This window comes from Notothenia rossii, assembly GCF_949606895.1.
Source record: "Notothenia rossii genome assembly, chromosome: 9".
NCBI lineage: Eukaryota > Metazoa > Chordata > Actinopteri > Perciformes > Nototheniidae > Notothenia > Notothenia rossii.
Genome location: NC_136907.1, coordinates 42,675,449 through 42,701,073, shown reverse-complemented (window position 1 = coordinate 42,701,073; position 25,625 = coordinate 42,675,449). Strand labels below are relative to the sequence as shown.

Below are 25,625 nucleotides of genomic sequence, written 5' to 3'. Positions count from 1 at the left end.
GACCTCTTAAAGTGGACCTATCATGATATATTTGAATAACATAGTGTAGGACCATACCTATATAAGGCATATTTATACTTTTTATTTTTCAAAATACCAAACAGATCATGCATTTTAGCCATTCCTCATTTCGCTCAATTTAACACTGTCTTTGCATGGGCTGATTCTGTGAGAACAGCACCATCTACAGGCCTGGCATGTAGGGCTGTAACGATACACTAATCTCACGATACGATACGATACACGATATTGAGCTCACGATACGATATATATCACGATATTCAGACAACGATACGATTCGATACGATTCGATATAATTCGATACACTTACATCATTTTCTGAAAGATTTTAAAGGGACAGTGTGATTTTGGTGACATCTTGTGAGTGTTCCATTGACTTGGATTGAATTAAATCAACTGAAAACTGAAAGCATCAATTATACAATATATGGCTCTGACTAGACAGAGAGTCTACAGCTTGCAAATGCTGGACAAAATGACTCAAAACATGTGGTGAGAAAATGCGTTTCATTTATTGAAACAGTGCCAACTGTAGCTTACAAGCCTTTGAAACGTAAGTACATAAAGTGCAGTATCACAATGGAGAATAAAAAGGTGCAGCAGGTGGCCTGTTCTGAACAGATTCTTTTACAGCATGTTTAGCTTAACACAGAATATGAGGTAGCCAATAATTCAAGTCACTAAGAACAACATTTAATGTAAAATTTACCTGCCAATAATTCAAGTCCAAAAGGAGTAACATTTAAGTCAAAAACACTAAACAGAAAGGCTCCTCTCTACATAACTGCATCTACATTGTCTTCAGATTTTTGTTCAGGAATATAATCTGATCAATGTGGTCTGGGAGAAGTGCACTTCTCTGAGCAGTGACGATGGCCCATTCCCAAACCGCCCCCTACACCCTACCCCTCCGTTTGCGCGTAGACGCGGAGGGTCCGCCTACGAGTGTGGAGCGGTGTGGAGGGGGAGTGGGCTATCAAGCCCTCAAATAGCGAGTCTGCAGCGGTGCTGACTTGAGACCGGTCTCTACCTGACCGGAGTCGCGCTGTGTGTGTCCGCTGCTATCAAGCTGTTAACAAGTAGTTCCAGCAAATATCCACTGATAAACTGCGATGTTAACAACCTCATGATAACCTCATATGTTTTAACTTAGGATCATACCTGTGTTTAGTCTAGAAAAAGGTAAATGTGTGCATTTTATTATAAAGTTGTGTATATTTACAGACCGTTGCAAAAACTAAGAAGCTTATAAACATCAGGTTTAAAACTAAAAGAGCTTTGAAACACAATGAAAGATGTTAGGAGTTTTATTTGAGTTATTAATTTAAACTTTTTGTCTAAGAGATGCTGATTGGAAACCGTTGTTACATACAGTTACGGCATTTCCTGTTTCTGTCTGGAGCGGTTCATTGCTGGTGTGAACGCAGTCCGTACCAAAACATAGGAAGCGTAGTATTTACGTGTCACAAGAACGTGGATGTCTTCAAAATCTTTAGCGAAAGAGTCTTTCAAGACATCCGCGGTCTTTAGTTAAAGAGTGAAGCAGAATGAAGTGTTGAACAGTGTCGTGTAAAGTAAAAATGCTCCGTCAACTACATAAAATTAAGAACACCTGTCGTCGGTGAAACGCCCCTCCTTACTGCAGAACGTCTCTCATTATGTGTGTTATAATGTGTTTTAAGGACGTTGTCTGATTATATAATCATATGCGCGGGCCGCTAGTGTCTGTTGATCTCCAGATTAACAGCAGCATGAGAATAACCTGCCGAAAGTGCCGATGCTCCATGGCGGAGCCTCCGGTAGAAATTGCCGGGATTTGCGTTTTTTCCCCCTTAATGTCTGACCAATGGTTGAACAGCATTTCCGAGCACATGACTTGTGTTTAAAGTTTATAGTCCGTTTGAGTTTTGCCCGTGGTAACGCAAACCGAACCTTCTGAAAAATGAAACAATGTAGCAAACTGTGGTCTGGTGCGCACCAGAGAAGCGGACTATAAGGTGTGAATACACTTAGAGTTTTACTCCCTACAGGGTGTACTTTGAGGGTTTGTGACTCTGCAGACCGTTTACATGCAGAAAAAAGCTTAAGGACGTCCCGTCGTCCCGGGGCCGAAAAAAATAGTGTCGGGGAGGATAAAAAATAATTTGGGGACGAATTTGGGACGAGAGTTAAAATAAAATACCCTGCTAAACTACAAACGGCGATTAAAAATGAAACCGACTGCACGTTTTGTGTAGCACACAGTTATTAAACCTCCTTGTCAACATAAACACACGCACAAAACATTTAGCAACCCGTGAAACACACACACACACACACACACACACACACACACACACACACACACACACACACACACACACACACACACACACACACACACACACACACACACACACACACACACACACACACACACACACACACACACACACACACACACACACACACACACACACACACACACACACACACACACACACACACACACACACACACACACAACGTAGCTACAGCTGTGCCGCTGGCTGTTAGCCAGTCGCACAGCTGGCTGTGCCCGCAAATTCCTGGCCCGCAAATTCGCAGGTCTAGCTATGTACTGAGTGTGTATTTCGCGGGTTGAGTGATGTGAAATGACAATGGTATCCCGTGGAGGAATTCTGAAATGTTTTACCATTACATCACAAAAACGCACAGCAGAACCAGACCCTGGAGCGCCGGCCTCTTTATTTACTTACTCCTTCCTCTTCATCCCCTACTATGGGTAATAAGGCTAAGATGAGAACCCTCCATCGTATTTAGTCCTTGGCAATATGCTGCGCCTCTCCCCATTTATGGATGGGTACCGAGCCCCGGTATTAAACGGGCTCCGCCCGGGCCGGAATTATTAAAGACAGTGGTAACGTTAGCTCCAACGTTATCTGACTTGTTATCGGTACTGGAGACATTTAAAAAATATATGTCATATGTAGTATTGCTACATAAACATTATATCGCAGTTTTAGTTTAGCCAACTCCGTTTCTAAAATGCAATAAGACTACAACATGCGTCTATGATGTATTTTCGAGCTTTCCAATCCAGACGAGATCTCTCTCTCCGGTCTGTGTGCGAGGGGGCGGGGCAGTTTGAAAAGGTCTCCTGACTGTGTTACAGACTGTCATCCTGGTTAGTGGTTACTCTGGGTTCTGTCTTCAGGACAGAGTGTTGGATTTTTTTGTTAATTGGATGGGACTTGATTTGATTCAATATTAGAGTAATTTTCTCGTTTGTGTGTTTGTTTAAATATATTTGGCCTTTGTTTATGTGATTGACTGATTTACTCAAATAAAAAGGTTGATGAATTATCATCTAATGATTTGTATGATGTTTTATTTATGTTAAAGGTCACTTTGAATGATTTTTACTAATGATAATTTAGAAAAACTAATATTTTAAATTCGGGACGGTCCACATTAATTTTGGGACGGCTTAGATTGTATTTCGGGACGGTTCCGGGAGGATGGTGAAAAAAGTTAGTTGAGAGCCCTGCACAAGGGGACGGGTAATAACCGGAAAAGCATGACATGGGACCTTTAATGTCTTCAAGGCAGTTTAACAGTGGTTTAACTGAATATGAGTCGTTCTTTTTAAGTGGCAAATATATTTGGCAATCGTCTGCATAGCAATGGAAAGCGATACTGTGGTTCCTAAGAATGGACCCAAGAGGGAGAAAATACAGGGAGAATAACAGGGGGCCTAACACTGAGCCCTTTTGAACCCCACAAAGGAGAGGAGCAGACGAGGACTCAGAGTCCCCAAGGCTGACGCAGAAAGTCCTACCAGTCAGATACGACCTAAACCATTCGAGCGCTTTGCCCCTAATGCCCACCCACTGCTCCAAACGAGCTATCAAGATCTCATGGTCCACTGTGTCAAAAGCGTCTGTTAGATCAAGGAGTAAAAGGATAATGCAGTCACCTGAGTCTGTTGCTAAAAGGATATCATAAAAAACAATTAAAACAGCTGATTCCGTGCTGTGCAAGGTTTTAAAACCAGATTGGAAAAGGAAAAGCGAGAAGTTGACTGTATACAATCTTCTCTAGGATTTTGGACATAAAAGGCAATTTGGAAATGGTCCTAAAGTTTGCAAGAACTGTGGGATCCAGACTAGGTTTCCTAATAAGTGGTTGTACAACTGCATGTTTCCAATTTTCCCGGAACAACCCCTGTGCTGCTGTTAAAAACGATAAGAACAAAAAGGTCCTACAGTGTGGAATACCTCTTTAAAAAATCGAGGAGGGACAGGTTCGATTGCAGAACCAGAGGGCTTTATTTTGGAGACAATCTCCTGCACAGAGGGCAGAGTCATATGCTCAAAACGGTCAAAAAAAGCAAAGCAGGGGGCAGAGACAGAGGTGTTGTTTGATGGAGCAGTGATTTGAGTCCTAGTTGAAGTGACTTTATTAATAAAAAATTGAAGAAAATGTTCACATATTGCAGGGGAGGTCTCCACACAGGTAGTCTGAGGGGCATTAAGAACTGAATCTATTGTCTGAAACAGTACACAAGGTTTGTGACAGTACACAAGGTTTGTGACAGTTTAAAAGAATGATGTCAGAAAAAGAGATTTGTAGTTTGTCCTTATTCCATCTTCTTTCAGCTCTACGGCATTCACGTCGAGCAGCCCGAGTCGTGGCATTTAGCCAAGGCTCGGATTTAGTTTTGGGTTGCCTTGTTTTTAAATGGAGCGACAGTGTCCATAGCAGCTTTACATGTGCAGTGAAACCATAAGCTCAGCTTCTCTGTAGTGTTACCCCTAGTTTTCACCGGGTCCGTCTGATTTGGGCATATTTCCTGGACAGACTACTTTGTACAGACAAAGTTAATAATAATTGTAATATCCCAGTTATAAACGACATTAATCAAAGATTTGTTGCTGTATTTTAGTGGTAAAAAAATGCATTCATCATCATAATTATTCTATATATATTTACAGTGCCTGTAAACCGGAGGAGAACGCTGGCATTTCTCCTCCTACTTGAAAGACTACGGTGGGATAGGGTCTGCAAAAATAGTGTGTGTGTGTGTATATATATATATATATATATATAATTATAATACATGGGACTTTTATAGCGCTTTTCATGAAACTCAAAGACGCTTTGACAGAGAATTAAGAAAAGACAACAAAAAAAAAAGACAAAGAAATACAAAAAGAGATAAACAAAACAGAAAATAGGGGGGGAGGGAGGTGGTCAGTGGTTGAATGCAGTGTTGAACAGGTGGGTTTTGAGTGATGTTTTGAAGGCTGTGAGGGAGGAAGAATCTCTGATGGATTGGGGTAGTGAGTTCCAGAGGGTGGGTGCAGCAACGGAGAAGGCTCTGTCGCCCCAAGACTTGAGGTTGGTCCGGGTGGGGAGGGACAGGAGGTTGGCAGTGGCAGAGCAGAGGGAGCGAGTGGGAGTGTGTCTGTGGAGGAGGTCAGTCAGGTAGGATGGGGCCAGGTTATGGAGGGCTTTGTACGTCATCAGGAGGATCTTGTACTGAATATGCTCTGAATGTTCCACTTCCTTCCTGCCCGACATTACCTTACGGCTGCGTCGCGTCGAAAAATAGACTTCAATCCTATTTCGAGCGGAGCCCAGCGGCGAGACGCTTCTGAGCGGTAACGCGGCGCGTCTGGTGGAATAGCACCCATTGACTAGAGTGGCCACGATCCTCGCGGACGCCGCGGCGCAGCCGTAACGCGACGCAGACGGACCCGGTGGAAACTAGGGGTTAGACATAGGCTCATGGATAACACCGTTTAAGAACACCATTTAAGAACACCGTTTAAGAACTCCGCGGCGGCGGTGGCATTTACGGCGGGGAGTTGGAGCCGGGGTGCGGCACAGGTAAGCTGGTACTCCCAATAAGAACGGGGGGAGCGTTTTATGGCCACGATCCAAATTCACAGGATTTAATGCCGAAAAACGAAGATCCAGAAGTGTTTGGCAATCGTATACTAGTTGAGAGTTGACATTTAGAGCAAAAAGTGACAAAAACAGCACAATCACACACAACGCTCGCAGAGACAGACGGCATGCCACACACACTGGTGCCAGCTGTGATTATTCTGATAAATTACTTTGTGCAAGTTGTAACCAAAAGATAATTTTAATTAAATAAATATTTGTTCAACGTATTTCCGAGCACATCTATAATTTTTGGACAGCTCTTCATACAAAGCCAACTTTGAATTTGTTGATACAATTTCAATTAAGTGACATTTTGTCCTAAAAATCTAATTTGTATTTTTTGGGGTAAAAAGGGTAGACACTTTTTCACCTATACAGAATATATCAGGTTGTGCCTGTTTCAGTGCAGCAACAGCAAACTAGTGAGTATACAGTTTTAGTGGGGTGATCCTTTTTTGTAACCATTTACTTCAGTTTCGCATTTGTTCATCATCACGTCACTTAGCTAGAGTACATTGGTAATGATGCACTTCAAACACAGGAATGTGTTCTCAGAGACCTGCAGCTTCAGGTACCTTGTGGAGGGCTGTTCTGTTCTGTGGCGGTGTGTGGTCCCCCCCCGCCTCAGAGAACCTTGTGTGTTTGTTGACGCTGCGGACTGCTCCTTTATTTAGCCACTGCCTCGGACGCTTCTGAGCAGCGCCGCCTCTGAAGCTCAACACGCTTTGGAACCTGGGACACACAGAAACACAGACAGAGACATGAGCAGCTGCTCCATCAGGTCAACATATCAAACTGAGTGGCAGTCATCTAAATCAGAAGTAGTCTGCAAAGACATAATACCAGGCAGAATCTGTTCCTCAAAGTTAACTACAACATTAAAGACAACATTGTTAGTAAACAGATTTGTATTATCTCTATTCGCCACTGAAATAAGGAAATCATCAGGGCCCAGGAGTTCAAAACTTTTAATCTCAATCAGATCCGATCAGATTTTGAAATCCCATTTTTTGTGATCCAGGATCAGACAAGTCGGCCAAATTTTGTCTCTGGAGTTCAAAGCAATTCAGGATAGGATCAGCCTGATCCAGATTACGATTTTTCAAGATGACTAGATCCTGAATATCAGTGCTATAATCCTACCGTTCGCCATCTAGTGGACATGAAAAATAATACAAGGAAGACAAGAGACCACATTGCAGAGACATCAGTTGTCGGCAATTACTTTTGAAAGGTGATGACAAATTAATGGACATTATTTTTGTTGAAGATATTATTTCTTTAATCTAAATTACATTTGTGATTGACAATCTTTGTTTTGATACTTTTATGAGCATAAACATTTATGTCATCAACATTTGGTTGAAAACAAAATAGGCCACCACAAACGTGACCGAAAAATAAAATTGATTTCCCATGAAGGCTAAAAATGGTGTATTATTTCAGTTAACAAACGTTGCCATCTTATTTCAATTGAAACATATTTTAAAATAAATTGTACAGTACATTTTGCTCTGGTAATCCACTGGAAATCCACCCCTCTAGTGGGATCAGGATAATCCAGTTTGTTGGGATCAAACTGATCCCAATCCTGTGTTGTTGGTTTGAACTACCCATTTTGAAGATTCGATCCAGATTAAAGCTTGGATTGGATTTCCTGATCTGATCGGATATCAAAGTGATCCTAATCCTGTTTTTTGGTTTTGAACTCCCCAAAATCCAAATCTGATCTGATCAAATAGGGATTCAAAGTTTCGAACTCCTGGGCCCTGAACATCATCACAAAGCAGATAATAAGAGAAGTGATTATATACGTACAGCAGCATCCCATAGTGGTAACGCTGCAACCAGGGGTTACATTGGGCCGGAGCTCTCCAAGCCTCGGCACATAGGCCAACAATCTTAAGTATCAGCCCTGCACGTCTTCAACAAAGTATATATTTACAAGAAATGTGTTTAAATTGCGTGCTTAACATATAGAATACACCGCTGGATATCAAATCAAGCCCTCCTGGAGCTAAGAGCATCAAGTGCTTCACTATTAATCTAGCCCAGGGGTCGGCAACCCTAGGCACGCATGCCACCATTGGCACGCTGGGAATAAGTGGAATAAGTGTGCAAAATATTTAAATTGTATTTTCGGATCCTGAACGAGACCGCCGCCAGAGCGTGTCTCCCCGTTACCTGCAGAAGGAAGCCATGCACGCAATGCAGCGCAGAAGGATAACTTCTAGGCCCCACTCTCTTTAACTCCAGTCGACTTGCTGCTGCTTTCCTCCGTGGTGAAACGATCAGGGGTGTAGTACTGCCGGAGCACCCCGGCACTTCACAAATTGCAGTAGGCCTACCCATAAGGAGCTGTACAAATGCCGCAGTTTTTGCGTGGCTGCTTCTTTAGTTGAAAGCCCAGTGGCGATCTGCTGATCTCTCGTCGAAAATAATATGCTACACAGGGGCGGACTGGCCATCTGTGTGTTCTGGAGAATCACAGAACGGACGGTCGTCATTATTATTTTGCCGTTTAAACCAATCATTTAAATTCGTATATCAAAAAGGTTGCCAACCCCTAGCCTCTTCATTTTGGTGCATTTAACTTTAAAGTGCAACATTTGGAATGTATTTTTCTGTTATTATTCCTGTATTTTTACAATACATTTTATTTTATGCAGCCCAAATTAATTAATTTATTAATGCAATAGTATTTTTACTGTAAGTGAATAGTGGAAAGGATTCAAATAAAGAGGTGAGAGAAGAAAAAGAGAGACAGTGCTCCTACTACTATTCAAGGAATGAAGATTGCATAAATATTACAGTGAAAAAAAATATTAGAGCCAAAAAACACCTGTAACTACAGGTCAAAGAGCTGCAGCTGTTCTCAACATGCAATGAACCATCTGTAAACATCAGTGTGTGTCTGCAGATAACAGACAGCTGCAGGACACTGTCTGCTGACACACTTCCAGAGGGTGTGTGAATGACAGCAGCTTTAAAGAGCAGTGTGTGTGTGAACAGAAGTGTGAGGGTCACACTCACAGAGGCTCAGGGTTGTGTTTAAGGCCCAGTTTACTCCAGGCTTCCTCAGGGGTCAGGTTCGGGCTCTCCTCCACATCCAGTTCATGACTGTAAACAGAAAATAATGCTTTACAATGTGCATATGATAACATCTTACCTCAGCATCTTTTGACTATGAGCAGTTTAGGCCCACATGATAGCCCTTTCTCGTGGATGGTAATTGTGTTGCATTTCTTCTTACAAAAGGTTTGTAGCTTCAGTAAATCACTTTGTATTTAATCTTTCAGAAAACGTGGCCCTATTATGCTTTTTGGTGTTTCCCTTTCCTGTAGTGTGCTCTATAGCTTTATGTGCATGTAAATGGTCTGCAAAGGCTCAAATCTTGTGGGAATTGGAATGAAACTGCCAGCATTAGAGTGATATGACAACATTTCATTTATCTTTGAAGTCATGACTGTCTAAGCAATCAATTTTTTTTACCATTGGTCAAAGTATTCTCATGAATAAACGTGTGCCTCGATATTATTTCTCACTTGGATTTTAGAAAAAGGATAATAATAATAATAATAATACATTTATTTTGGGGGGCGTCTTTCATAACACCCAAGGATACCTTACATGGCATAGGGGCAATATAGGGAACAATTAAAACAGTGGATTTACTGAAGTGAATTATCAGCCGGGGTAAGACAAGGCAAACAACAGGAAATGGACTATACTGTAGAAGGACACAAAAGGACACAGGGTACAGTTTATAAAGAAAATGCCAGTTTGAACAGGTGGGTTTTGAGTTGGGTTTTGAATGTTGTTATGGAATCGGACTGTCGGATGTGTAGTGGCAGGGAGTTCCAGAGTCTGGGAGCCGAGCAGCTGAAAGCTCGAGCACCTATGGTTTTGAGGCGAGAGCTTGGGACGGTGAGAAGTCCTACGGAGGAAGAGCGGAGGATGCGGGATGGGGTGTACTCCTGAAGGAGGTCGGTGATGTAGATGGGGGCAAGGTTATGGAGAGCTTTATATATAAGTAGAAGGTTTTTGCAGGAAGCCAGTGTAGCTGAGTGAGAATGGGAGTGATGTGGTCAGATGAGTTGATGCGGGCGATGATCCGGGCAGCAGAGTTCTGGATTATTTGCAGTCTATTGAGGTGCTTGATGGGAAGGCCAGTAAGAAGTGCATTGCAGTAATCAATCCGGGATGTGACGAATGAGTAGACCAGGATTTCAGTGCTGGGTTGGGACAGAGATGAGCGGAGTCTGGAGATGTTCCGAAGATGAAAGAAGGCTGGGTGATGTTTTTTATGTGTGGTGCGAATGAGAGGGAGTGGTAGCCATCCAGGGTGGATCACTTGAGGAGGTGCATGCTCAGGCCAGCTCTAGGTGAATGGTGTTTAGGCCTGTCACGATAAATAATTTTGTTGGACGATAAATGTTCCTGGAAATTATTGCGATAAACGATAATATTGTCGGCACCATTGTAGCACCATTTAAGACCACTGACATAATGATAATATATCATAATAATTCTAGTACATCCTTTCAAACAGAACTTTTTATTGAACATTCAACATTGCAAATGAAATGTGAAATAATATTAAAATATATAAATGATATATAATAAATAAAAAGAAAATCACACACAACCAAAACAATAAATTAAATAGACTCAGGCTGGAAAACAGAGCTCTCAATCCATCTATCTATCCATCTCTATATAGATAGATAGATATAGATATATATATATAAATATATAAATATATATATAAATAAATCAATATGAGCACACATTATCTCAAAAGCAAAAAAAATCTCCTTAAAACAACAGTCATGTGTACAGTCCACTGTCCATACAAAGACCCAGATGCCTCAACAGGCCATATCCAAATCTATTTTTCGAAGTTTTCGAGCAAGGAACACCAACATGTTTGCATTGTCGGGCAAATGCATCTTTGATTGTAAACTGTCAGGAAGGTGGGGGTTCTCCATCTCCAGCTGCCGTGTTTGCTACCAGCTGGGAAAACGGAATGGAGTGGTTGTGTTTTAGGTGTAGTTTAAAATGCGTGGTATTGCCTGCTTTTGTCGCTATCTTTTTTAAACAAATGCGACACACCGCCCGGCTCATTCAAGTCCGTAGGTTGGCCTCGTTGATTTGGCTTGAATCCAAAATACTGCCACACCGGAGAATCGAGATGTGTACGTTTTGTAACCAATTCCATTTCACTTTAAAATCCCCGCGAGTAAGTCACAGGTTGTGTCCCGCTTGTCGCTATATTATTAATTTGGCTGCTACGCTGCTGTACGTGCACACAGTGTCCTGACCTGGCTGTGTGTCAGCCCCGCCCCTCACAGCGCGCATGGCCGGCAGCCACAGCTCGTCTGGCAGCCACAGCGCTCCTAGCTAAAATGCTGGTCACATCCTTATGTAAACAAACACGCATGTAAACGGCAATTTATCGAGCTCAGAAAAGTTATCGAGTCCATTTTTATTTATCGTACGATAAGTCAATTTATCGATTATCGCGACAGGCCTAATGGTGTTAATTTTGGAGTGAAAAAATTGCAGAAAGTCAGTACATTGGTCAATGGAAATATATCTGGAGGGAGGGTTTGAGGAGGCTGAAGTAGGTGACTGACTGTGGAGAAAAGAACTCTGTTGTTACTAGTGCTGATGAGGTTGGAGTAATAAGAGGATTTGGCATTGGAAAGCGCGTTCTTGTAGAGGTGAAGGTGATCCGAGTACATTTGCGTGTGAACTGAGAGTCCTCTGAGAGGATAACGTTAACTAGCTTTCCTCCTGCCAATTGCAACCACAGTTGTTTATTTTCAACTATTAACTGAGGTCATCTGTACCATTTGGCCAGGGTTTGAACAGTGTGCTAGGGTAAAGGTCCCTCTTTTCATACAGTTCTCCCCAAACACCAAAAATACAGCAGAATCTCACCTGCGTTTGACCTCAGCCCCTCCTCCTCCTGGGGGTTTGTGATGTTCATCATCATCTTCTCCATTTGACGTTGCTTTCCTGTTGCCACTCTGTCTGTCAGCGCCGCCAGGGGCATGCTGGGAATCTGAGTCAAAAACGTACCAGATATTACCAGAACACATCATACACATTTATTTAATTAGCATTTTTCCAAAACCCTCGCTACAACCCTAATATGTGACACTAATTCTGAAATGTATTTACTAAATGTATCAATTAAAAACTAAAACAATAGTAAGAAATAAAAATAATAATATACAAATAAATTGTATAATCAGGGTTGAAGCCAAATGTGGTATTAATCCCTTGACAAGATTGTGCTTTCTGCAGTTTGAACATTGAACATTTTGAAAAATTGTGCAGCCTTGAAACACACATACTGTGTGTATATTCATGTGTTACCTGTTTGTTGAGCAGTGTGTCCCTGTGAGGAGGCAGCATGTCTCCTGTGATCACTCCCCCCATCAGAAGGACGATCAGAGACACAGAGCTCTCTCTCTGACTGCTGTCTGATGTCACCCACACTCACACACTCCGCCTCTGAGTCACTCACTGATCTCACACCTAACGTGCGGCTGTGAGCAAACAGATCCTTTAAACCCTCAGCGTCATCACAAAGAGCCTCCTCTTCCTCTGCTCTCTGCTGGTCCTCAGTCTGTCCATCCATCCCTCCCTCTGTCTCTGTGACCCCCACCCCCCCTGATGTGTCTCCCCCAGTGTTCCCCTCCCAGGCAGGCTGCTCTGCACTCCAGCCATGTGCTTCCCAGTATGAGTACTGGTCCCAGTATGAGTAGTATGTCTCTGCAGCGTGTGTGTCCCAGGCATCTTTAGAGTGAGGGTCATCCCAAGGAGCAGTCCCTGATCCTGGGTCAGTCTCTGGAAGCTTCTCCAACCAGCTGCTCCACAGCAGAGCTTCACCCTGTTCAGCTACAGGAAATAAATCAAAATAGAGAAGCAATATTTAATATGTGAGGTAGTAAATGGTTTGCTCTCACTCCTCTTTATCCCCAATACAAACACCTGGTGTCAAGTGACCCGTGCTCCATTCATAGGCCACACAACATGTAGCGACCTCCATGACCACTGAGCAAACTGTGCATGAAACCCTTGAAAAAGCTAGTTTCCTGCATAATTAGACTTTGGTCGTTATCCTTTCTTTGTAAAATAATCTTGAATTGAATTGATATGTATTTGTTTGTTATTTAATGGGCCTACACAAATAGTCAAAAGTGGTGATGAAAAATGTAAATCTGGTCACAAGTTTTTGAAAATGGTGTTTAATCAGACATGAGAGCAGCATGTGAAACTGTCAGATAATTGACATAAGAAGTGCAAGTCTGCAGGGGCGTGGGTGTGTTAATGATGCAAAGCAAGAGACTAAATCACATACATGTTAGCTTTACATATAAGTGTACTGATCACACACACACACACACACACACACACACACACACACACACACACACACACACACACACACACACACACACACACACACACACACACACACACACACACACACACACACACACACACACACACACACACACACACACACACACACACACACACACACACACACACACACACACACACACACACACACACACACACACACACACACACACACACACACAAGGAAATTGGAAATGTATTACAAAAAAAATAGGGAAAAACATCAAATGCTATGTTGAGTGTCATGGTGCATGTGTGATTTCCTCCTCCATACCCCAGTATGTTTCCCAGCCGGCAGCCTGGGTCTCTTCAGTGGTTTCCTTCATTGAATCACACACTGCCACTGCGTCAGAAATCAAAAGGTAAGTCAACGTAAAGGTCATCTATTATTATGTTGTTATTAAATATTAATGAAAACAATAAAAGTATAACAAATACTTGTTTCATGAATAGACAAAAGTGTTACTTTATGAAATAAATGTAATAAACTGATGCATATGATCCAATCACTGGGAGGAACCGGCTCAGTGTATTTCTTTACTATTTACTTTGGATTAAACCATCCTGCTGGCCTCAGTAACCTGCCCTGTTTATATTTATGTATATTAATAAGTACAATCAACCGTCGCATCTTACCTTTGTTGTTAACTTGTAGATCTCCCTCCTCTTCAGTGGATTCTTCCCTACATGTGGCAGGCTTCCTGTTGGACCTCCTCCCCTGTCACATGACCACAACAGGCTCATTTAGCAGTAGGAAGTGCCCATCAAAGTCAGTTAGACAATAAAAAGAGCTACACAGACTGGGTGCTAAAGGGAAGGTGTCAGGTGACTCACCCCTTTCCTCTGTTTAGAGGAGCTTCCAAAGGCAAGGGGCAGACCCATGTTTGCCATCAGCTGAGCCTCTTCATCGTCCTCCTCCTCCTCCTCCTCCTCCTCCTCCTCCTCCTCCTCTCCATCATCTGCCTCTGTGAGGTGAGGGGTAATGTTTTCACAACTTCTGAATCCACCCCCGTAGACACTGTAAAGCTTGCACCTTCCTCTGTATATTTGTGGGCCAGTCCTGAGTTTGAACTCTCAAACTCAGGACTGGCCCACTCTCCCTCCCCAGCCATGATCCTCAAACTACAGTACCACTCCCCTTTGAATGTCATGGGGCTCCAACCCACAGCGCCCCACACTCTGTGACCTTTAACTCCTTGTGACACATTTATGATGTCTGTAATCACTATTTATTATTATCATCTAATGTTTAATCTCTGCACCTTATATGTATATGTTTTTATAAATTTGCACCGTACCAAACTACAACATTGTTTGTTATGTGAATCCATTGAAACCTCATGCACTTTACTACTCTTTGAACTTTCTACTTGGATGCAAACTAGATTTTGTTTTAATCCATGCAATAACAATACAGTTTAATCAAATCTAATGTAAATATTTTTGCACATTTCTGTTCAATGCTACTTCTTTATAACTGATTATAAAATAAATGGTGTACATTGACACAATCTTGTTTTACTTCCCTTATTATATACTTATATATTACTTTTTTTTTCTTTTTAGTATGTTTTTATAATATATTTGTTTATACAGCCTTTTCAAATACTAATATATTTGTTCTCTTTTTTCTACTTACAGTGATGCAAACACAGGTATGGTGAAAAAAGAGAGAACTATTCGAAGTAGAAAAAAACCGCGTAATATACCATCTGACAATGACAGACTTTTCTTTTGGGATATTTTACAAATCACTCCCCTTTCAAACTCTATTCTTGTTATTTTTAACAACTTTTTTTTGTTACTGTCACATAGTATTTTATACCTGTTAATAATTGAGTCTCTAATGTCTCATTATTAACTATAATGATCATATCAAGGTGTGCCTTAACCTCACTGAGCTGAGGTTATTTGAGCCTCTCAGGAGAGAGCTCTCTTCCACCTGGTTGTAGACAAGCTCTTTAAATAAGTTAGCATAGCTAGCTAACCAGATGGTAATAACAACAGATCGCCACTGTGCTTACAACTAAAGACACAGCCTCGCAAACACTGCGGCATGTGTACGGCTCCTTATGGTACTGCAATATTTGAAGAGCAGGAGCGGCGTTCCGATGCTCTCCGTTACTCCTTTCTCACGAGACATAACCACGTGAAGACCTATGGTGAAGACACGTTACGCTCGTGGTGTGTTCAACGAACCTGTCCTTGGCCAGGAAAAATTGGCACTCGCTTGTTTAATTATTTTGCGATCTAGATTTCTTCTTCTTTTTTGAAGTGAGAAGTGACGGACGGACGGACGGACGGACTGACGGACCCCCCCCCCCCCAAAACGAAAACTCTTCGGTTCTCCACGAATTACACAAGTCACCCAAATCAGCGTTAGAAAAGCGGGAGGCGCCGAAAAGCGACTAATTTGCATCACTGTTAACTTAATTCCTCTCAATTCTGAATGTGTGTGTGTTAGTGTTGAAAGTTCAACATAGAATTGTACTAGTTACCTTGGACTGTGTTGGTCACATCAAAGGAGAGCAGTCTGTTGTCAGAGCGGTACAGCTCCCGGTCCCTGTAGAGAACACACACACGGTCAGAGAACACACACACCGTCAGAGAACACACACACACCGTCAGAGAACACACACACCCCCACACCCCCACACCCCCCCCCCACACACACTCACACACACACACACACACACACACAGTTAGAGAATACACACACAAACACGTCACACACAGTCAGAGAACACACACACAGTCAGAGAACATACACACAGTCAGAGAACACACACATACACACCCACACAGTCAGAGAGAACACACACACACACACACACACACACACACACACACACACACACACACACACACACACACACACACACACACACACACACACACACACACACACACACACACACACACACACACACACACACACACACGCAGGGCTCTGTGGGATGCTTACTGCACGAAGGCTCTGGAGCAGAGGCAGTGGATCCTCTCCTCCTCTTCCTCCTCCAGCTTCCTGCTGAAGAAGATCTCCGCGAGCAGCGTCACCCTGCTCCTCTCCAGCATAATGATTCAGCAACTCTCTAACACACAGCAGCAAGAGCTTATAAGGTCCAAACTGTTTCTTCAAGTCTGTGTCAAGAACAGCATGGCAACATCTCACTCACGTTCAGCGAACTTCCGCTAGGACTGGCAGCGACAACATGGAGGCTTCCGCTCATGCATTTTCAGAATAAAAGAGACAAATGCAGAAAAACACATTGTTGGTGTCTTCTGTGAACAAAAAAAAGATATTAGGAAAACTAATAGGTTTTCCTCAAATGTAGTCATTCTGTTATCTGTACAATAAGAGTAAGACACAATGTAACGTTCTCTAAATATTGCTGCCCTATAAATACCAAATGTTGAATACAACCCAAATCTTTTAACCCTTAGATGGATAAGTGGGTATTTTTTGACCCGGTGAGGTGGTTTTCTTGTAGTATCTTTGTAATTACATTTTTGTATCATTTCATATTCCAGCTATTCCTCAAAAAACATGTTTTGGATTATTTTACACAGCAAGATCTGATACCTGTCAGTATAATAATTATAATAATAATAATAATAATAATAATAATAATAATAATAATAACAATACATCATATTTTTATAGGGCTTTTCAAGGACTCAAAATCGCTTTACAATATAAGGGAAGGTTAGGGTGGGGGGTATAGGACTATCAAACTTGATCAACCGGCATGGATTGATGGGGGGTGGGCTATGAGTAGGCAAGAGGAGAAGAGATGAGTTTTGAAAAGGGACCGGAATACTGTGAGGGTCTCAGAATAGCGGATATCTTTGCATCAATATGTTCAAAACATTTTTTTTCAAAATATAAAAAAAATGTCTAAAATTATATATAGTGAAAAATTAAATATAAAATGTTTCTAGTGTGAACCAAAATATAATACTAAATATTATGCAAGTGATGCAAACATGTGCCATGAGTGTAGGGTCCAGTCACTCGTGCATCTAAGGCGTAGGCCTATCAACAATTTACTGTAGGCCTACTACACTTGCTGATTCAGAACTTGTGTTTTTAGTTATCAAGAACACAACAAATACATTTAATTTGGCTCATTTATGTAGATCATTTACTTGTAATTACTGTAACGACTGTATCGTTGGATTAATATATATAGACTACATGTATTTAGTTTTTTAGTTGTGCAAGTATGAGTAGGGATCGATGCAATCATATTTGATCACATTTTCATCAACTTTGTTGCTCTTTAATTAATGTATGTGTGTGTTCATTTTGTGTCATGTTGAATTTTTGAATAGTGTATTGTATTCAAACCCCCACTCTTTCAGTACATTTTTTTACATATTTTTAGTATTTGCACTTTTACTTTTATCTGTTGTGTTGCTGTTGAGCGGAACTGATCTATCGGTCCAGTATAGAGAACCGCAGTGACGCGTCGTAAAACCAGGAAGTAAGTTAGCATTTTTAGCACTTCCGGTTCCTTCCTCAAAAAGCAACGCATTTTTTCCATAGGGTTTTGGAAAATAGCTCGAAATAAGGTCTGTGGTTGACACAACTTTAAGAGATAAGTCACGTTTTGTTCTACGACATTAAATACATCAGCAGTGACCCCACTGGGGATTTTTGAAGAGTTTACGTGTCTGAAAAAAGATGGTTGTTACCGAGTGGCTGAATAGGACTACATAAATTGTCGAGGCCGTTTTACGTCATTACGCCGAACACGTAAACACTCCCGCTAAATTTGTTTTCCCCTGTGTCCTTCTTGAAAGCAAGTACCTGCATATCTTTAGTATCTGTATATCTATATCTGACCATTAGAATCTGCATTTTTGAAATTGTCGTTTTTAACACCGTAGTTTTACAAATTATAGAATAATTAATTACCAGTGTTTTCCAATTTTACTCTGCAGTTCGTTTCGTTAGCTAACGTTAGCTAAAGCTAGCGCTACTAGTTAGCTACGCAATGGTTTGTTTCTTTGCTCCGGGTTGCAGCCACAGGTCTTCGCATGAAACGTGCTTGTTCTATCGTTTCCCGGCCAATGTTTTCCAAAGGAGAGTCTGGATTCGTGTCATGAGGTAAGCTGACGTTACATTTTTGTCCATGTCACGGTGAAATGTAAATGAGGGGTAGTGACTGTATCGCCGTTTTAGAGATGGCGCTGCTTAAAAGACCGCAACATACGTAAAGATACATACATACATCCTATTAAAACCTGCGTGGCTTATATGATAAGTCTAATTAGTACAAGCAGCATAACGTTTCACCATGTAACTAAAGATTGTAGTCAGGGAAATCAGTTTGACATATTGGACTAATAACAAATCACCTCTGGCTGGCAGAGAACTCTCGGCTCCATAGCTTCTCTTGGACGTAAAATCACATGTACATTTTACATTTATATTCAATTTAATATTCCACCCCTCACATACTTTTGTATATATAATAACTTATATTTTGTTTTTCTTTTTATGCTGCTGCAACACAAACATTTCCCAAATTGGGATCAATACAGTAATATCTTATCTTAATTAATTAAGAAATATAACTGTTATAATTAGTGTAGCAGCTGACACCTATTTTCAATATGGATTAATCTACCATTTATTTCTTTAGTTCAATTTTCATCTATAAAAATGTCAAAATAGTGAAAATGTTCCCGAGACTTATCGAAGTGCAAGGTTATATCTTTAGATGTTTTGTTTTAGCCTATGTACTGTATGTCTTAATGCTCTTATATGTGACGGTGTGACTTCCATGAAACTAATATTTTATATCTTCCCAACAGACGAGCTGACAGGAAACCTAACACTCTAAAAACCACAACATTGCAAAGGCGAGTACCGGTAAATGTAAATTAAAAAAAATTCACAATTTTTTTATTTCTTCTTCTTTCTTGCAGTGAGGTGAAGCTGACCTTGCACTTGGTGCCAGTAAGGATGTTCATCACGCTGGCTGAATGTTTCTCCTTCTTTACTGACACAGAAGCCCTTGATTTGCAATGCTTCACTAATTGTCATTTCCCTGGCTCCGTTGGGACACTTTACCTCCAGCACAGCGGAAGACCCTACCAGACCATCTGGAGATGCCCCCAACAATCCTGATAGGGAGAGCCACAAATCTGACTCATGGTCCTGCATCTGGGTTGCAGTGGTGAATGCCCTGACGCCCTCACATTCATTCATAGTCCCCCACTGTACAGACAAAACACCATCAAGGGGCCTGTTGTTGCCCTCGCACCCTGGCAATAAAGGAAGCAGTCACACGCTTTGACCTCAGGACAGCTCCAAAGTTGCTGGCAGTCAACCTTCCTTTCCTGAACAAATGCCAGTTTGGGTTGGTTCGCTGACCAGTGGTAACCACCTGAATTGCCCTCTGTTGCTCCTCAGACAATGCCATGCTTGCCACAATTGCCTCAGGTCCCTGATGCCCAACGGATTTGATAATTTCAGGAACAGTAAGTGTTTCCAAGCTGCAGTGTTCCTCTTCTGGCTCGGGGGAGAGAAGCCAAGAAATTCCTGAAAACCTGTCCCCGAGTCTGTCCCTCAGCCAGTCACTATCTTCGGAGGTGGGCTCTCTTGTGAGCGGGTTAAATTAGTTATTGGTTTCAACAGTCACATTAAAACAGTTACTAAATCAGCCTATTATCACCTAAAGAACATATCTAGGATTAAAAGACTAATGTCACAGCAGGATTTGGAAAAACGTGTCCATGCTTTTATCTTCAGTAGACTGGACTACTGCAATGGTGTCTTTACAGGTCTCACTAAAAAATCTATTAGAAAGCTGCAGCTGATTCAGAACACCGCTGCTCGAGTCCTCACTAACACTAAGAAAGAGGATCACATCACTCCTGTTCTGAAGTCTTTACTCTTGTTCTTCACTAACACTAAGAAAGTGGATCACATCACTCCTGTTCTGAAGTCTTTACACTGGCTTCCTGTGTGTCAAAGAATAGATTTAAAAATACTGCTGCTGTTTATAAAGCACTGAATGGTTTAGGCCCAAAATACATTTCTGACCTCCTGCTAAATTATGAACCATCCAGATCTCTCAGGTCTTCAGGGACTGGTCAGCTTTCTGTCCCCAGAGTCAGAACTAAACATGGAGAAGCAGCATTCAGTTATTATGCTCCAAATATCTGGAACAAACTCCCAGAAACCTGCAGGTCAGCTGCAACTCTTACTACTTTTAAATCCAGGCTGAAGAATTTTCTTTTTGTCGCTGCTTTTAATTGAACTATTCATATCTTAGACTGCACTGTAACTTTTATCCATGTATTTTTTCTTTTAATGTTTCTTTTATTAGCTTTTCTTTTTAATGACTGATTTTAAATGCCATTTTCTTAATGTCTTTCATTTTTTGTAAAGCACTTTGAATTGCCTTGTGTTGAAAAGTGCTATATAAATAAACTTGCCTTGCCTTGCCTAATAAAGATTTCATGTGACACATACAATTGCTTTGTTGATGGGAATTAATGTGAATAAATTAACTCGAGGTTAACGGTACTCTTGCTATCACTACTCACCGACACTATAAACCTTTTCCCTCATGCTAGCCCTGACAACACCGGTAAGCACACCTTCATCTAGGCTGCACTGTTACGTGTCCTGACTTGTAGTGGTTCTCTCCTCTGTCTACACTCTTCTTGTCATCTTTGTAAAACGATATCAGACTGGTAATTGACACAGCCATGACTTCTAGTTAAATTCAGTGTGGCTAAAATGAAAAGCTTTGTTAAAATATGCAAGCATGCGAAAGTCAAATTCAGCTTTATTGTCAAAACTTCCACATGTGTTATACATCCAGAAATATCGAAATATCGTTTCCCACAGTGTGACATGTATACATAAAACAAAACAAAAAGGGCCTAGATAAACGTGGTATACATTAAACAAAACCAAAAGGGCCTAGATAACCGGGGTATACAGTTTAAAATGTTAATATATTTAATTTAAAGTGTTCAAAGTGCAGTTTCAGTGCAAGTCAGTTGAAACGATCTTAAGTTGGCGTGACGTTGAAGTCGTGCGACCCTGCTGCTGTACTGGCTTGTAGTTCGTTTATAGCATAACGTTAGCATTTCGCTTTTGGCGACTAGATTTATGATTCAGAAATTATAAAAGTAGGGTTGACATGTGGAGATTATCCGGCTGAACAAAACGTGATCCCTCTCTTAAATGTGTGTCAACCACAGACCTTATTTCGAGCTATTTTCCAAAATCCTATGGAGAATTTGCATTGGTTTTTCAAGAAGGAACCGGAAGAAGTTTACTTCCGGGTTTTACGACGCGTCACTGCGGTTCTCTATAGAGAGGCGAAGTCCCTCCCCTTCCGGGAGCCTCCATGGGACCCCGGAAGCGGAAAATTATACATTGAAGTCAATGGAGAGAGAAAAGTTATCTTTTGATCCCGTTTGAATTGTGCCACGAATGACACATATGATGTTTGTCAATCTTAAACAATCATTTCCATGCAAAAAAAGTCACAGTTTGTCGTAAAAATGCTGAAATATAAGACTATGAATAATACGCAACTAGAAAGACTACAAATCCCAAATGCATTCTGGGTCGCGTAAGTGATGTCATAGGCGATAATGCTCCAAGACTGGTTGTGATTCGCAAAGCAAAGAGGAAGAAGAAGACTGATTTATTCCCTCCAATAAATATAAGAGATTGCTCCAATAAATTCACTTTTACAAGATGCCTGTGTGCTTTGTACGAGGTTGTAATCACAAAAGAGATCATACCACTTGCTCGTTCTATCGCTTCCCGTCTGATGAAAGGACCAGGAGTCGTTGGACCAAACATATCAGGTAATATACATGTTTTGCATGGAACATAGTCAAGTTAGCTACCTAGCTAGTAGCGAGCATGTTAGTTAGCATTATATTACATTACTTAGCCTTGTCATTTGTATTAGCCTTAACATGAAGTAAACCAAAATGTTAAACAGTAAGAGTAGTCATGATGGTAAGTATTTTGTGAAACATTTGAAGAGTAGCCTATCGCCCCCTCCACCAGGTGCTAAGGGGGCGGGAGGTAGGCTAACGCCACATTAGTATCAGCGATCTTTTCTACTTAATGCTATCTGCACAAATGGTTAACATTGACCATTAAAAGATCAGGCAGTTCAGGGAGAGTCGAAGGAAGGAAGGCAGGCAGCTTTGCATGACATTCTTCTGGACGTGTTTCATTGTGATGATAGTGAGAGTGAGTCAATCTGTTTGTTGGAAAGACAGTAGTTGAGTGATTACTGAGAGAAAATTATTAAAAGAGATAATTATTCAGTGTTGTTACTTTAAAGTGTTGTTACTGACCTTTTTCTCTTTTATTTTCTTTACCTCACCTGTAACTGCTGAGACCCTGAGGAACATGCACACTGGTCTGACCTGCTCTGGTAACCTGATTTCCACTGTACGTAATAGTATTTGGTTATGGTATATTATTTATATACATCAAAGGCACAATGCACCCCTCAGAGACACACATGTATTGAGTGTGATATTTTGCATTGGTCATGTGAAATCATCTTTACACACTAGAAAACTGTAGGAGCGGCAACTTGTTTTGAAATTGAATTTTTAATATCCGATAATAAAGTTGATCTGTTTTCTTTATTCTTCTCTCTTCCCAGCTCCATCCATCACCATTCTCTGTTCCTGCCAGGTCCTGCTTGCTAATCAATGCTCATATTTTTTTTACACAATTACAAATAAAGTCAATGTATTGTATGACATGAAGTTGTGCTTCATTCTGAGTCAATAATAAATTCATTCTGCCTTCAGCTGCAAAATTATTGTGGACTGCACCGACATCCATGTAGCAGCCCCCCCCCCCCAGTAAGATGAACCAAGCAAAGCTGACATACTCAACATACAGCTGTGCTCTTAAGTTTACATGAAGAATTTGTGAAATATTGGTAATAACAGGTTTAAATGATTATTAGTAATTAATTATATAATTTTCTCATCGTAGATGAGCAGATGAGAAAAGCAGAATATGCAGCTGCCATTTTCCACATGGAAAAGAGAAAGGGCCAAGTGTATTTGAGTGGACAAAAGAGAAATCCCAAATACGAAAAATAAAATTATACAATTTAGATATGTATACAAATAAATACATATCCTATATACACCATCATGTATAATGATGTTGTATGATGTAGAAGGAAGTGTGGTAGATAACAATTAAATATAGAGTTACATACAGATCCATGTTACAGCAAAAGATGGAATAACTAAGAAGCACACAGTATAATAATAATTACACGCAACAATTAAATAACTGCTCAGCATCTCCACCACAATCCCAATCTGCTGTGTCCTGTTTTCCTCCCCTCTGCATAACACCCCATCACACATACGAAACACAACGCAGAGTCCGAGGGTGTTAAGAGTATGTTTATTTAAATGTCCTCCTCTCTACTGGCCAACACAGGGAGCATATGCTGGGTGTAGAATTGTTCCAGGAGGAGGAGATTTCCATGCCATGCAGGGTCTTTGGGGATGGGGATGATGATCCCCTCCTTCGTGGTCCACAGTAGCAGAGACTCCGGTCTGTGATTTGCAGCTGTTATATAATATACAATACATTTTTTTGAAAAACATTTGATCAAAAAATAAGGATTTGGTCAGGATCTAGAGTCAGTGTGTAGTTTATTAATTAATCAATGCTCTCTACATTAGGAAAACACATACCAGTGTACCAGAGGGAGTCACACACAGCTGTGCCTAGATAACCAAACAAATTGACAACAGGGATGCAAACTCATCAGGTATGAAAAAGGTGACAAGGATCCGAGCCCCCTGACCCCACAGAATATCGGCTTTAAAATGAGGAATAACAGAGGATTTTAGCAGTCAGAACAACTAAAGCAGCAGTGTTAATATTAACAGAAACGCCATAGAGTCACATCTAATAGAAATATATAAAAAGCATTTATTTTAATTGTGTAGCAGTCAGTTTATAATTTTGGCAGCACTGTTGAGCATTTTGAAAATGTATTTTCAGGCCTCTGTGCAAGGCTTAGTCTTTCTATCTTTATAGCCACTGGTGTAAAGTAACTAAGTTCATAAACTCAACAAGTACTATACTTGGGCACAATTTTGAGATACTTGTACTTTACTTAAGTATTTCAATGTTTTGCTACTTTGTACTTCTACTCCACTACAGTTCAGAGGTAAATGGTGTACTTTTACTCCACTACATGTATGTAATACCTTTAGTTACTTTACAGATGTGGATGAATGATGTGAAATATAATCAAGTGTTAAATCAGACTTTAGTTCCACCTGGAGTAAATCCAAAAGCTACCCTGCAGTATACAAAGTCATTCAGACTAGCTGCACCTTTACCAGCTTTGAGAACACTTTCATGATCAATCATTATAAAACGTATCATATTATTCTGAAATGGACCAATCTGCAAAATGACTACTTTTACTGTCGCTACTTTCACTATATTTTGATAATAATACTTTTCTACTTTTACTTGAGGAACATTTGGAATGCAGGACTTTTACTGTAACAGAGTATTCCTACACTCTGGTACTTCTACTTTTACTCAAGTACAAGAACTGAGTACTTCTAATTTTAATCAATTACAAGATATATACTTATACCACCTCTGTTTATAGCCTATGAAAAAAACGATTAGAAAACGAAGGCTAAAGCTAACGTTAGCAGATAGTGACAATGTATGCTAGTTAGCTAGCTCAACGATAATATTGCGACGGGAAAAAAAAACTTTTCAGTGCACATCACGCTCTGCCGCTCCGACAGGGAGCTCTATTGTGAACACCTGAACGGCCCGTTCTAACAGCTGTTCACCAGCGGTCCAGTCTGTGCCACAGGGACTCCGGACGCACAGTTAATATTAACGAACGCACCGTAGGTAATGCTGAAGCTAGACCATCATCGCCGAGCAGCAGAGGCTTATTATACATCATGAGCAGAGCCGACAGGCAGGAAGACTCGAGCACACAGCTCGCGCTTCATTATAATATATATAAAAAAAGCTCGCGGCCGCACATTAATCCGGGTCCCAGACCCCCTCCCATACCCCAAAAATATTTTTATTGCAGATCTACAGGAATCACAAAAACGACCTATTTTGGATTCAAAACGGAGAATTTCGCCGAAAGGTGACAAGTTTGCATCCCTGGACAAGATCCAAAATCCTTGAATCTACACAC

The 25,625-nt window shown here is 40.9% G+C and overlaps 1 protein-coding gene and 1 long non-coding RNA gene across 2 annotated transcripts in view; one reads left to right on the top strand and one right to left on the bottom strand.

The window, feature by feature from the left end:
- The window catches only part of tgs1 (trimethylguanosine synthase 1), a 39,154-nt gene extending 22,534 nt beyond the window's left edge, over nucleotides 1-16,620 (bottom strand). The window contains exons 1-9 of the mRNA XM_079652401.1: nucleotides 16,364-16,620; nucleotides 15,897-15,961; nucleotides 14,233-14,363; nucleotides 14,035-14,116; nucleotides 13,673-13,741; nucleotides 12,346-12,870; nucleotides 11,905-12,028; nucleotides 8,992-9,078; nucleotides 6,534-6,690 (exon numbers count right to left, since the gene is read on the bottom strand). Of these exons, the coding sequence (XP_079508527.1) occupies nucleotides 6,534-6,690; nucleotides 8,992-9,078; nucleotides 11,905-12,028; nucleotides 12,346-12,870; nucleotides 13,673-13,741; nucleotides 14,035-14,116; nucleotides 14,233-14,363; nucleotides 15,897-15,961; nucleotides 16,364-16,473 (1,350 nt within the window). The 5' untranslated portion in view covers nucleotides 16,474-16,620. The remainder of the gene's footprint in view (nucleotides 1-6,533; nucleotides 6,691-8,991; nucleotides 9,079-11,904; nucleotides 12,029-12,345; nucleotides 12,871-13,672; nucleotides 13,742-14,034; nucleotides 14,117-14,232; nucleotides 14,364-15,896; nucleotides 15,962-16,363) is intronic.
- Nucleotides 16,621-16,746: 126 nt separating this feature from the next.
- Nucleotides 16,747-23,763, top strand: LOC307020817. Its single transcript, XR_013802987.1, has 3 exons — nucleotides 16,747-18,511; nucleotides 19,222-22,846; nucleotides 23,067-23,763. It is a non-coding gene; the product is annotated as an uncharacterized lncRNA (long non-coding RNA).
- The last annotated feature ends 1,862 nt before the right edge of the window (nucleotides 23,764-25,625 follow it).